The 14675-nt window shown below is 35.6% G+C and overlaps 1 protein-coding gene across 1 annotated transcript in view; it reads right to left on the bottom strand.

Annotated features, from left to right (window-relative positions):
• The window catches only part of LOC306886550 (aarF domain-containing protein kinase 1-like), a gene marked incomplete at its 3' end in the record, with an annotated part of 120008 nt that overhangs the window by 82371 nt on the left and 22962 nt on the right, over nt 1–14675 (bottom strand). Inside the window, exon 4 of the mRNA XM_079443737.1 lies at nt 2465–2668. Within this exon, the coding sequence (XP_079299863.1) occupies nt 2465–2668 (204 nt within the window). The remainder of the gene's footprint in view (nt 1–2464; nt 2669–14675) is intronic.

Raw genomic sequence — 14675 nt, 5'->3', positions numbered from 1 at the left:
CTGAGAACGGCTTGATTTCAGAAAGGGGTCATGGTTTTTACAGGGTGGTTGTGTACACACACACACTGCCAAGACACATTTCAGTTCAAACATAATGTAAAAGTGAATTTTGCATCCGATGACCCCTTTAAATTCTGATGTTTATATACCTTCCAGTATTAAAAGGAAACCAACACTAAGAAGAATTAAAAATAAATAAATAAAACAATTTATATAATTGATAAATATATTAACACTATTTATTAAACTCAAATTATATTACACATACAAAAAACTAAACAGAAAACTACTGAGTAGTTATACATATATGTGTGTGTGTGTGTGTAGACAATGGGAGGGAAATGCTTCTTTATATATATATTTATATGCAATGAAGCATTTTCCTCCCATCAATTCCAGGCGTAATTGGGGTAAAATAAATAAAAGATGAAATAAATAAAGATAATAAAAATAAAATGTCCCTGCTAAATCCAGATGAATAATGTTCATTAAAAACCCTTGCGCTGACCTGACACGGAGCATACAGAGATGCTTTATTCTTGCACAACATTCGGAGCACAAGCCGCACCTAATCTACATATCCACACACTCTCACACAGAAACGATAATGGAGTGAACGAGAGACAAAAGGAGAAAGTCAGAGATTTGGGGGGACTTTTATTGTGACACAGAGGCAGACGGATTATTCTGCCGCCGCACTGAGCGCAACGAGCCGTGACTGGTCCATCTCCAGTTCCCGACACAAAACAGCAACGTCTCAAATACTTCTTACCTCGCAGCACACACACACACACACATCAAAACAAAAAAAACTAAACCTCCGCAAGCCAGTAGCGACCTGGCTAGAATTACGTAATGTTGCAGCCAGTGCGGCTGTCATACAGCAGGGAGGGATAGGGATTATGTGAGAGAGAGAAAAATGGGAGGCGGGGAGGCAGTGAAGCAAGAAGTCAGACTGATCTATTAGAGCTAATAATTACAATAATAAAACTGTAAAGATGCAGTAATCACCCTAGAGGAGCCGGGTACAAGCGTAGCCCTCTCAAGGTCAGACGAGGGAGGGTCGCTCTTTAATGGTTACCTGCTCAGACTCCGGTTGTGTGATTACAGGTTTGAATAGTCCATCCTGTTCAAGGTCATTCAGCCAGAATTGGGAAGTTTTGTGACCTTGAAGATACCTGAAATACTAAAACGCAACGGGATTTGCGATTGCCACAGTGTGAGAATGCATTAAAAAGATTCTTAGATTTTTAGATGTTCAGAAGAAAAATATTTGCTAGGTTGTTGCTTAAAGGAATAGTTCACCCAAAAATGTATATTACGCACCCTTAGGCCATCCAATATGTATAGGAGTTTGTTTCTTCATCAGAAAAGATTTGTAGAAATTTAGCATTAAATCAGTTTTTCACAAATAGATCCTTCTGCAGTGAATGGGTGCCGTCAGATTGAGAGTTCAAACAGAGGATAAACACATCACAATAATCCATCCATTAGTGAGTGAGCAAGCGATGCTACATTTCTCCAAATGTGTTCCGATGAAGAAACAAACTCAAATCTTGGATGGCTCGGGGGTTAGTAAATGTTCATTTTGGGGGGAATTATTCGTACCGTATGGCTTGGGTACCTCTTTTTTAACGCAAGATTTTCTTTCTTTAATCTTCAAAATAAAGGTTCTTTATCAGCATCAATGATTCCATGAAGAACCTTTAACATCCATGGAATCTTTCCATTGCACAAAATGTTCTTTATATTGAAAAAAAAGGTTCTTTAGATTATTAAAATGTTCTTCAAGAAAAGGTTCTTAAGTTAAGAACCGTTCACTGATAGGTTTTTTGGGGAATCACTGTGAAAACTCATTTTTGGATCCTTTATTTTTAAGCGTATCATTTCTCAGGTAAAATTATATGTTTGATTGATTCGAAAAGTAACAAAACACCTCTTCTCAAAGGCAGCCTTGTTCCTGTGTAATGTGAGAAAACAGCCAGATACCAACACAAAACAATGGGACACAAGCTGATAGATGACTTGAACAGGTCATCTTCAGAACAGAACAATTATCTCCATCAAAATTGAAATGCCTGTCAAAACATTTCTGAGAGGGAGCACTTTCAGGATGGCTGCTCTGACGAGAGGCACAAAAGTGCTGACAGAAGAGGACGAGGCAGACCACAGCTTCTCTCATGTGACATTAACTCTGCTGACCCACAGTGACCGAGACAATTATTGAATAACAGCCTCTATCACAAGGAGCAGCCTACACTAATGACTTGAGAAAATGTGATTTGCATCATTAAAATAAAGATAAATTAATAAACCAACATTTACCATTCATTTCCAGATTTCTTCCAACAGAATATTCCAGAAATATGTCATGAATGGAAAATCAAGTAGTTGCTGAAATTCCTATCTTCCTTGCATCGCCCATTTGATGCATATACTTTGTCAGACAGACAGAAAAACAAACCTCTTTCCCCAGGTCTTCTCGTATGACCTGCCTGATCTCCTCCATACTGCTCTGAGGTGCTCTGCTGTGCAGGATCTTCAGCGTGCTGGTGTACTCCTCAGGCAGGAGGTAGTCCAGGGCTCCCAGGTGCTGCCCTACTTTAATGAAGGTGCCTCTGTTCGCACAGCACAAGTCCCGGAGCCTCTCTGCCGAACGCCTGTGAACCTGAAGAAAGAGAAACAAATGAAATTCATAAACTAGACCAATGAATTTACCAATAAAGTGATATTTAAAATAATTTATAATAGCTCTCCTAATTCTTATTAATACACTACTACTGTTCAGAAGTTTTGGGCCATCAAGATTTTTTATAATGTTACAAATAATTTCAAAAACCTAGTGTTACCCAAAAAGCCACATGCCAGAAAATCTAGAAAAAAACAATAAACACTGTTCATATTAATTTGCTATTGATTAGAAAGGACAACATAAAAAAAAAAAAAACATAAAAGAAGCATATTTTGATAAGTAGCCTGAATCATTGCTACCAGTAAAAAAATAAATAAAAAGAAACACACACATACACACTCAATAGGTTCCCTCCCCATCATCTCATTTGTCTTAAATGCTGTTTAAATGGGACGTCAGTTTTACGGGGGTCTTTGTGCTGTCCCGTCCCAACACCAGCTGGTGGAGTTGATAGTACTCTTGGAGGGACGTCCCTTTGGGACCAAAGCAAATAAACTGCCGTGAAATGAGCTCTCTTAACCCTCTCACCCTGACAAAAGACACTCTTTTGTGCTCCAAATGGGGCCGCATATGAGGCCGGTCGTCCGATTCGAATCATCCCTCAAAAGACAAAGTCCACATGCACCTAATTATACTGGGTGGGGAGTCTATATGTGTGTGTCATCGTGTGTGTGCAAGGATTAAACTGGGCTGCAATGATCCGGAACAGAGTTCAGCATCAGATTCAAAAACGAATGACAAATTATTGGTAGTCTTGTCGATGAATTCCATTTCCTTTATGTTCCAGTTTGATCCACTATACATGTGTCTAAACTGTAATGAAACAAAAATTTTCATTACAGTTTATACAGGCAGCATTTATTTGATCAAAAATACAGGAAAAAAATGTAATTTTGTGAAATATTATTGCAATTTAAAATAACAGTTTTCTATTTTAATATACTTTCAAATATAATTTATTCTTATGACGCAAAGCTGAATTTTCTTCCGCCATTTCCTCAGTCTTAAAAAAAAAAAGTAAAAAGTAAAGTCGTGACGTATTGTCAAGTATGGTGACCCATACTCGAAATTGGTGCTCTGCGTTTAACCCATCCAAGTGCACACACACAGCAGTGAGTAGTGAACAAATGCACACACACACACACACACACACACACACACACCGTGAACACACACCCGGAGCAGTGGGCAGCCATGCTGCGGCGCCCGGGGAGCAATTGGGGGTTCGGTGCCTTGCTCAAGGGCACCTCAGTCGTGGTATTGAGGGTGGAGAGAGCGCTGGACATTCACTCCCCCCACCTACAATTCCTGCCGGCCGGGGACTCGAACCCGCAACCTTTCGATTACGAGTCCGACTCTCTAACCATTAGGCCACGACTTGGTCTTCAGTGTCACATGATCAGAAATCATTATTATTGCTTAATATTTTTTGGGACCTGTGATTCTTTTGTCAGGATTCTTTGATTAATAAAAAGTTTAAAAGAAAGTTTATTCAAAATAGAAATTGTGTGTTACAATATACAGTACTATTCAAAAGTTTGGGGTCAGTACATTTTTTCTTTCTTTTTTCTTTAAAGAAATGAATACTTTTATTCAGCAAAGATGTGTTAAATGGATAAAAAGGGATAGCAAAGACTTTCATTGTTAGAAAAAAAATCTACTATGAATAAATGCTGTTCTTTTTAACTTTTTATTCATCAAAGAATCAAAGAAAAAAAGTATCACAGGTTGCAAAAAAAATATATTAAGTAAAAATGGACCCGTTTCTCCAGAAAAAAAATATTTATAAAAAGGACAGCATTTACAGCAGCAATTTACTGCGAGCCAGCGGAGAGCGAAATAACACAAGAGCGCTCTTTGTATCTGATGAGGCGTCAATCATGTCTTCTATCAAGGCAATGCTGAAGAGTCTTTTGTCACAGGAGTTGTTCAGCAAACACAAGTGTGACAGCCAATCAAGTCCTCATCGCAGCACAGGGAGGCACAGGAGAATCCCTCCACATGTTCAAGACAGGCAAACTCAGCAGAAAGCACTGATTTTAAGTGGGCAGGGGAGAGAGAAAGAGCTAGACATAGATGAAAAGATCACACACACGGAAGAACGGACACGCAAAGCTTTAGCTATAAACTCTGGCAAACTAAAGGCACCTGACCAAGACGACTACTGGAGTATTCTGGGGGTACAAACTGTTCCCTGTTGGAATTTGTTGGTTATATCATCCAGTAAAGAGACTTCAACCTTTACAACTGTAGAAATGAGCATAAACAAGGAGAAAGCGTAACAAACCTATTAAAAACGTTCCTAACCCTTAAAAACTACAGATCATTAAATCAGCAGCTATTTGGCTATTTTTAGATAAACAGTTTTTTGTTTTGTTTTAAACTCAACAGTTTAGTTTACATTGTTTTTTTTATATAATTTCTATAAATATTATCCCTAAAATGATGAACAAAATTGGGTCACACTTTATTTTAAGGTCCAATTCTGGTTATTAACAGACCATTAACTATGACTTTTCCCTCAATAATCTCCTAATTTGCTGCTTATTAATAGTAAGGTAGATGTTAAATGTAGGTATTTGGTAGGATTAGGGATATGGAACATGGTCATGTAAAATAAATGCTTTGGAAGTACTAATAAACAGCCAACATCTTGATAACAGGCATGCTAATAAGCAACTTGGTCCCTATTCTAAAGTGTACTAAAGTGTAATTTGATTAAAGTTTAAATAAAATGATTTAATTAAAATAATCAAAACAATATTTTATTAACATAAAATATAAAAGACAAATATAGCCGATTTAAAATCTTATTTTATTACATATTATATATATATACACAATTATATATAATCAAACACATAATATATATGAAATATTATATGTACAAACCCACATTGGGTGACTCATAAGAGTATTGTATATCAACAGCTAGGTTTTAGTATTAAGACTACAGAAGTTGAAAATAATAAAACAACAATATGAAGAACAGTATAAAATATAACAAAGAATATAGCAAATGTAGCCAATGGCCTTAGGGTGTATCATTCATATATTTTCATACTGGCATTGCCATCAGTCATTAAAAAACACATTTTGGTCAACCACTAGGATCATTTGGCTGACTGGTCTGATACTATTGATATTACAAAATCTAAAAAATGCCCCCTAAGAAATAAGTCAGATGAACCTGAAACAAGCCAGATAAATTGTTGTTCTGAATATCCCTAAGTGAAACATCATGCTCCTCTGTTGGCGTGTACAGTCTGTCACAGCTGCTCTGTGGAGGCAACGAGGCCCTGTGCAATTAATACCCAAATAGAGCAATTCCCACTACCTCCCCATCACCTCCTCTACTGTTCTCTTCCTCCTCCCCAAAAGCCCTCTCTCTCTTCCCGCAACCCTTTCATGCGTGGACAGAGCGGCACAAAGCCGAAGCTCTGACAACTCTCGTAATTGCCACAGACATTAATGACATATTTCAGCAGCAGGCAGAAGCCATTAGATGGCCTTTGAAAAATACTTTGTAGGACCATCATCAGAGCATGTTATTGCCAGGGGACTAATGGGGAGGCAGCAGAGGTTCCTCTTATGCTATCCCTGCTCTCACTGTGCACAAAACACCAAAGAATAATGATCAGTCTCACATCAAAGGAAACATGAATTAGCAATACTGTCACAAGCTTGACACGCTAAGACGAACTGTTAACCTCAGCGCATCAATCCGGCAAAAGTGCCAGGTCAAATCGGCATCAAGTATAAATAAGTAAAAATATATTTAAAAATCAATAGTTTATCACATAATTTAAAATCAAACTGCTAATTAAATGGAACTAAAATTTGATTGCTCAGCATTAATAAACGCAAATACAAATCAACAATTAAATGCATAAATTCATGCACAAATAAATAAGATATGCATACTAAATATAAAAATTAAAATGCATAAATGAAAAAATAAATCAAAAATGCATTCAAATAAGTAAAAATACATCAATTTAAAAAATGCAAAAATAAATCAATAAATCCATGCATAGCAAATTACAACATGCACTACAAACAATCTAAAGGCTATTAGTGTGAAACAAACACTGGCATAAATATTTCAGACACTCTAATTATAGACAGAACAATGTTTCTTGGTCTCAGGGTCTATAAATGTCTCTTTATGGACAGTCTGTCACTGAACTGAAATTATACGTCCATCTCTTTATTATTGAACGTAGAGTAAATATGGTGCATTAAACTAGACACAATTATTTTTAAATCAAAGTTCTTGGTGTTAAAAAAGCCCTTATTACAAAAAAAAAACAATGCATGAGTTTTAATCATTGCAATTATGCTGAATAATATTTAATACAAATCAGTTCACAAATCCATAAATAATTCTAGTGCCAGAGACACTAATGAAAGATAGGGGTGAACAAGGTGCAGAGAAAATAGTATTTCTGAATAGAAATTAGCTTGTAATACGTTCACAACATTACCCTTATAAAAACAAAAGTTAATTATAAGTTGTTCTTAAATAGGTAGTAATATGTTAACATGCTTAGCTAACAGCTTGCAAATCGAAGGGCACAAAGAAAAGGAGTGTGTTAAGGTTTAAAACAACCATTTTTGGCTGTTTTTCTTTTCATTTGGTGCTGTTAGTGGCACATTAGGCTACATGCAAATCAACACAGAAGATAAAAAAATTGCACATTGCACATAGAATTTATGTTAGAAAAAAATTGCACATATTGTGCATAGGGATGTGCAACAGCGATCGAGTACTCGGCCATGACAGCGATGATTGATCATGAAAACGATAATCGTGGAAAAAAAAAATTGATTGGTTATAGCAGCACTTTGCGCAGCACCCTGAGATTTGATTGTTTAGCTTGCAAGAGCATGCGGTTCAAGAGAAGAGAGAGAAGCTTGGCTTTGAAGTCACGTAGTGATGGTTAGCTACATATCTGATTAATCTAATATAGGATGCGTTGGGATATTAACATGTATTTACATGCAGCTGATTTTACCAGTATTTAGTTTCATGCTCAAATGCAATGCCCGATACTGACTGAGTTAAGACGGTCGTATTGCTTTTAGATGTTTCTTTTTCAAAAATACTGATCCTAGAATAATGCAGCAGTGATTTTTTTCCTCATATTTGTTCAACAGTAGGCATACTTCATTTAAAATTGTTTTCGTATTTCGTATGGCTTCGAAAACACGCAGGCGATTTTAGGAATCACTTGATAATGTAGATGAAAATATAGCAGAAATCTGCCATAAACATTAATGACATAAGCATTATAATGAGAACTTTATAGAATGTGAAATCTATGGTGAATTGTGTCCTTGCCCGTGTTTCAGTGCGCTGTGGAATGCGCGTCACGGTGGGAGCTCTCTTTCTCGCTATAGAGCGTAACTTAAAGTTCACTGGCATATGCATCCTTTCGTGTAGATACAAGTTGTAATGTTACGTTTATATTATGTATCTAAGTTATCTGATTAATATCATAGGAAGTGTCATAGAACGGGTTTCAGTTTACTGGCATAAAGTCAGCTTCACCTCAGGCAGCTATTCTTTTTTAGATGCTTCTTTTTTTAATAACATTGCTGCATCATAATCATAATCTAACATCTAATTGGGTTCATGTTTTCATGTTATTAACATTCATTTTCATAAATTCTTCAGATATTTTCATTATCTCCATTACAGCCATGCCCTCCCATGCACCCCCCCCCCCCACGAGTACTCGATTAATCGTTTTTGAAACCTATCGATGATCGAAATAAGAAATTGCCAAAAATGACCATCCCTAATTGTGCAACCGTTGAGTGCTACTATCAAGTTACTACTTGAAAGTGAATAAAAACATCCCATATCATGTAATAATATCACCTCTGATATGGTGATATGGTGTTACAGATGGTGTTACAGATAGCTGAACAACTCATTTTAAGTGAGAGTCTCATTGATTTTTTTTCTCCTATAACAAACATGTTTTGGGGGTAAAAGTGCAAATCAATGACCTCTAAAATGCTGGAGTCATGCATTACAGCCCTATTGATCACGTAACCAAAGAATCACACCTCCAGACAGCTTTAAACCTGAAGACCACAAAACCAGGCCTTTTAAGCATATTCTGACAATAATAATGCTGTGTCCACTCATTTCTCTCTCTTACTTGTTTAATAAAGTGAGTGCATGTACATGAAAGGTCTACACAAAGGAAAGAGATGGCTCACTCTTCTGTGATCACTGTCGTTTGAGGTGAAAAGACGCTCTGTGCACTTCCATCATTACACAGCGGCTTAGCCAGTCACTCTTATTGTAAGCAAAGTGGACTGACATGCGTTCATAGAAATTGCATCTACTATTGCCAAGCTATTATTGCTTTACATTGTGACTTCATGAATAACTCGGAGGGAGCGGGCAATTTAGCGGCTGCCCAATCTCAGAAAATTCCCAGCAGTCAATAAATGCACACTAGACCATTAAAAAGCCCCTCTTATTCATCTTTCCCCCCACCTCCGCAAGCAGCACCTACTGCTGCCCATCACAGTTTGAAATTGCCTGGCCAGATGGAGGGCTGTGGGGTCTGTTTGGCTAGCTCCTGGCGCTAGCAACAAATTAACATACAGTAATGAATTGCCTGAGTAGAACAGAGATGCACTTAGCCCTTTAGTGGTGATGCAATCGAACAAATGGAAGTGTATCTCATTCGTGACGGACCTAAAACAAACAAAACCTTCATGGATTACTCTGCCCTTACGATTTACACATCTGCTTCGTGCGACGTGCTGTTAAACACGAGATCATGTGTTCATCGCCTCCGTTCAGTCTCAATGCGAGTGCTAGAAATATCGGCAGGGATTATTCAATAGCCTCTTAACTTTGGTAAAGACATGTCTTCCTGTCTTCCATAACTAAATTTACGGCCATGCTGTGAAGCCCCTTTGCAACTTCTGAAAGAAGACTCTTTCTGCCTGGTGGGTTTTCAATAGACATGCTATTATTCAAGACATGCAACAGTGATTCTTTAGTCATGAGGTTAACTGGCCTATTTGCCCAAATCCACCAGAAGAAAGATTAGCCCTGATTAAAAGGATAAGATGAGGTCAAAGGGCAACATCTGAAATAAATACAAATCACCTGTGGTGTTGGCAAAGGGTTTTGTTTACTAGGCTGTTTACATACTATGTGTACTGTGTATATTTATGTATATAAAAAAAATACACACACACACATACACACGTACATATTAAGGAAAAATATGTTAGAATTATAAATAAAATATTTATATATAATATAAATTATATACAAGTATAAATATATATACATACAGATTTTCTTTTTAAATATAAAAATGTGTGTGTGTGTATATATATATAATTAATATTCATAATACACACAAATATAGTATGTAAACAAACTTTTATTTTGAATGCAATTAATCATAATTAATCATTTTGCAGCCCTAATTATAACTTTTCCCCACACAGTCCTATTATCTTAATTATAATTCATTATATTTATAAATCATGTTTATAAATTATTCATATTGCTTTATAATACATACATTTTAAAAAATGTAGATTGTGCTGAAAAAAATACTGCAATACATTTTTTGATGAGCAAATTAAAACTTGTACATTATAATTATTAGACATATGCTATTAATAAAAATGTAAGACAAAGTCATGTGCATTATGACTTTGTCCATGACGTATTCACCCCCCCCCCAAAAAAAAAAAAATTAAAATTAAAAATTATAATAATAAATAAATAATAAATAAAAACTTACAAATTCATATAAAATGGCCCTAAAAAATTGAATTTGTTTTCTTTATGCAAGTAAAAAAAATATAGAAATATATTATTTACTACATTTGATTTTGGGGGTAAAATGTGACAAACTCTTAAATAATCATTAATATACATCAATATAAATTATATATTTTCTTAAATTTTCCTTCAAAGGTTCACATTCTTTAGAATAAAGTAATTATAATCAAAAGCATCCAACCTAAAAGCAGACATCCCAGATTACATCTGCAGCGATTGGAGTTTAATTGTGCAATCCCAGACTTCATTACTGAATGCTCTGTGAGCCAAATCAATACTCTGGTCATATTACCTTCCCTTTCCCCTCCTATTCAGGATGTGAAACTTAATGCTGACGTGTTTCTTTGTTTATTTATTCATTTATTTAGACTCAATTAAACATTTAACAGTGCTACTCTACTTTTTCAGTTTTTGTCTCCCCACCACCCCATCATCCACAGATCATGTGGGAAGTCTGAAAGCTAGAAGCTGGAAGGTCAGTGAAGTGCACATTACTAATACAGTGATGCAATAAGCAATTTGAAAATCAGGAGACATGCCACAATCAGCGTGAAAGCTTGTCAGAGGCCCTTCACTTTGATTGCATTAGTTCATGAGACACATGAGCCCCTATATAGAGCCAACTATTGCTTTAAAAGATTGATAAATAAGGTAATTGCAGTAAAGCACGTGTTAAAACATCAGTTTTGTTGCTAATGCAAAAGCTTAAGAAATCTGAACCAATTTGACTTTTCAATGCATCAACTAATACACTGACCAATTGCAAACTGCAAAAAGAAACGAATGCAAAAGCAATGACAAAAGTTTCCATAAAAATATCTGGTCTGCCATGGATAAACAAACAAATAGTATCTCAAACTCATGCTACTAGTTGAGTCAAAAATGCACAAAATGTATGAATCATAGACAATTTCACTTATTAATCTCTTTAAAAGAGCAAAAAGCTATGATTATGAAACAAAACCCACAATATCCATGCACAAACATACCAGGCAATTATTTTCAACACTAGTTTTCACTGAGCTGGATCTGTAAAACTCCTCTGAAAACTTCATTTGAAGCTGTGTCTATTTATTACTAGCTTTGCTGTGATAAGAATGCAATTTGCATTTTAGAATATGAGAGAGACGATTATCAGAAGTGAGAACTCAACAGAGGAATTGAGACAGAGGCTAAAGCATGCTAATGTTCTGGCCGCAAATTCATTACTGCAGCCATTTCATGCACTGGTGGAGCCCAAGCAGCATCTGATTTACTGTTCTCCTCGGAGAGACGGCATACCATTTCGTACCTCCTCAAATCTCCACTGCTCAGAGGAGACCTGAGACGCCATCTTTTTTCCCCCCAATGCTAGATATCATTTAATATCAGAACTACAAGTAAACCCATCTTTAAATGAGATGATGTTTGAACGATTAAAGTGTGTTCAAGAAAATTGCATTTGTAATTTGAATTTTAAACAGTTCCAGTATCTTTCCCAGCATACAGTATAAGGCAATGACCAATAAACAAACAGGTACATAGTTCACAAAAGGAGAAATCAGATTTCAGCCAAAGAAAAAAAAAACTACGCAAAACAAAATAAAACATTAAAAAACTAAACTAAAACAAAAGCAAACAAAATAAAAAAATATATAAAAAACTAAACTAAAACAAACTGAAAAAAAACACATAACTAATAAAAAACACACCAAACAACAAAACTAAACTAAACAAATACAAAATCTTTTGAAATTGTAGGACTTATTTACCAAATATATTAACAGTATATGTACAAATGAAAAATATTATCAGTGTTTAAACTATCCAAAAAAGAGAAACAACAAATAAATAAATAAATACAAAATCCACAGTATGAGGCACTACATCTAATTCTGAAAAATGTATTTCAATTTATCGGAGTAAACAGTGGTCTATTTTAGCTGCCAGCCTTAGGCTATAATCATTCGTACATTCACTGGAGGTGCCAAGGTTGCCAAATATGACATCCAAGCTGGAATACAATTTCTTTACTTTTCTTTTTTCTTAATAATGCTGGTCTGTGCTAATCAGCAGCATGTCCTTCTCATTTAAAACAGGTGGCACTCCAAAGATGCAGAAAGCAATCACAAACTTACACAAGCACAGAAAAACAGTAAATGAGTCTTAGACAAATTAGTCACGTATCAAACACGTTCAAGTATGTCTAAAAGAAGAAGTGATTGAAAACAGCGATTATTAGGTTCCAGGTGGAATTCCGTAAGGGGTGATCCATGAACAATCACCATTGGGCCTTTGAGAAGTCACTTAACTCAAGGTTATTCCAGGTGGACCCTAAAATAAACATTGTATAGACAAAGCATCTGTGAAACACCTAGCCTCCTTCAATGTCCAGCAATGGTGACAAAAGATTTACATACTATGGAACTGTTCTGGATCGCGTGATCTTTTGCCATGTGACAGTACATCAAATGTGGGCTGCCCACCTTCCATGCAATTATTACATTGATACAAGTGAAACTTGTATGAATGTTTTCAAGCTTCAGGCATCAATCACACTTAAGCAGTGTTTCAGAGGGTGAGAATCTGTTAATAAGCATCAACAGAGTTCTCAAATAAAGCTTTTCACTAATTATTACACCCCATAACTATAACAAAACAAGAAAGGAAGACAAACAACTGTGAAATACATTCACTTCAATCAAAGATTCCTTTCCGGATAAACTTAGCAAACCTATTTTTAAAAAGAACCAAGTTTGTCATACACCAATTAAATCACAATAACAGTAATTTTATTAAATAAACGTTTCATTTTCTAAAATATGTTTCTCATACAATCGCACACACACAGTGCTGGGAACTGAAAATTATAAACTCAATAACGCTATAATTTTATTGGGAAATTTGAGTTAAGTTACACTACTGTTTGGGGATGTTTGTCGCTTATGGCCACCAAGGCTGTACTTATTTGACCAAAAATACAGTGAAATATTTTTACAAATTAAACTAACTGTAATATATTATAAGATATAAATTAATTCCTTTGATGGCAAAGCTGAATTTTTAGCAGGTATTAATCCAGTCTTAAGTGTCACAGGATCTTTCAGAAATCATTCTAATATGCTGATTTGATGCACAAGAAACATTTATTATTGTAATGTTGAAAACAAATGTGCTGCTTAATATTTCTGTGGAAACTCATATTTTTTCAGGATTCTTTGATGAATAGAAAGCTCAAAAGTACAGCATTTATTTGAAATGGAAATATTTTGTAATATAAAAGTCTTTATTGTTGAATAATTTAATGCATAATTGCTGAATAAATGTTTTAATTTCTTTCAAAATGGAAAACCATACAACCTTACTGACCCCAAAATTTTGAACGGTAGTTATAGGTAAATTTTTAAATTTACAATTAAATTTACATTGTGTTAAGGTTTAAAATGTAGAGCAAAACATAGTTTCGTTGTCATTAATTACACTTTTAAAAAAAATTAAAGTTTGAAATTTTACATTTCAAGAATGATGAACATTTGCATGCGTATTTCACCACCTTGCAAAATGTTTTAATTCGCAGTCTGCTCAAAAGCCACAAATTCTACCTAAAAATGCAAACAGCTGCTTCTACTGGTCAGCGCAGATTGTCTACCGCCAAGAAACAGTAATGGACCTTAAAAAGACTCCTGCTTTTTCACATCCCGAGAGACCGCCATTAATTAATGTAGAGTGAAGCTAAAAGCCAGTAACTACAATGAGTGCTTTCTCCCTCCATTGCAGCTAATTATCTGGCTTTTTTCTAAAAGCTTTGAGATAATAAATTCCAAGAGTGTAGATGGATGTGCAGACCAGGCTTTTCTATCGTCCACAGTGACTGGCAGCGTACATACGCTACCACTGCTGCTTCCAAATCTCCTATAGTACATGCGATTTACAGTGGACCACTTATAGAAACCAAATGTAAAGAACAGATAAGGAACAGAGAGCGAGCGGGAACATAGGGCAATTTAGCTTTCAGCCATGTATAATTTTCATGTATGGCCCCACTATGCCTCAGTAGAGCCCATTTGTGCAGTGAAACATCCCCTGCCACGATTTGTTTTGCTCTTCCAGAGACTCCAAACCTGTCCAGAAGAGCCAGCTCACATGACAAAGCATCTAGACGTCCATTAG

The sequence above is a fragment of the Barbus barbus genome (assembly GCF_936440315.1).
Source record: "Barbus barbus genome assembly, chromosome: 20".
Classification (NCBI taxonomy): domain Eukaryota; kingdom Metazoa; phylum Chordata; class Actinopteri; order Cypriniformes; family Cyprinidae; genus Barbus; species Barbus barbus.
This window is presented reverse-complemented; position numbering and strand designations above follow the sequence as displayed.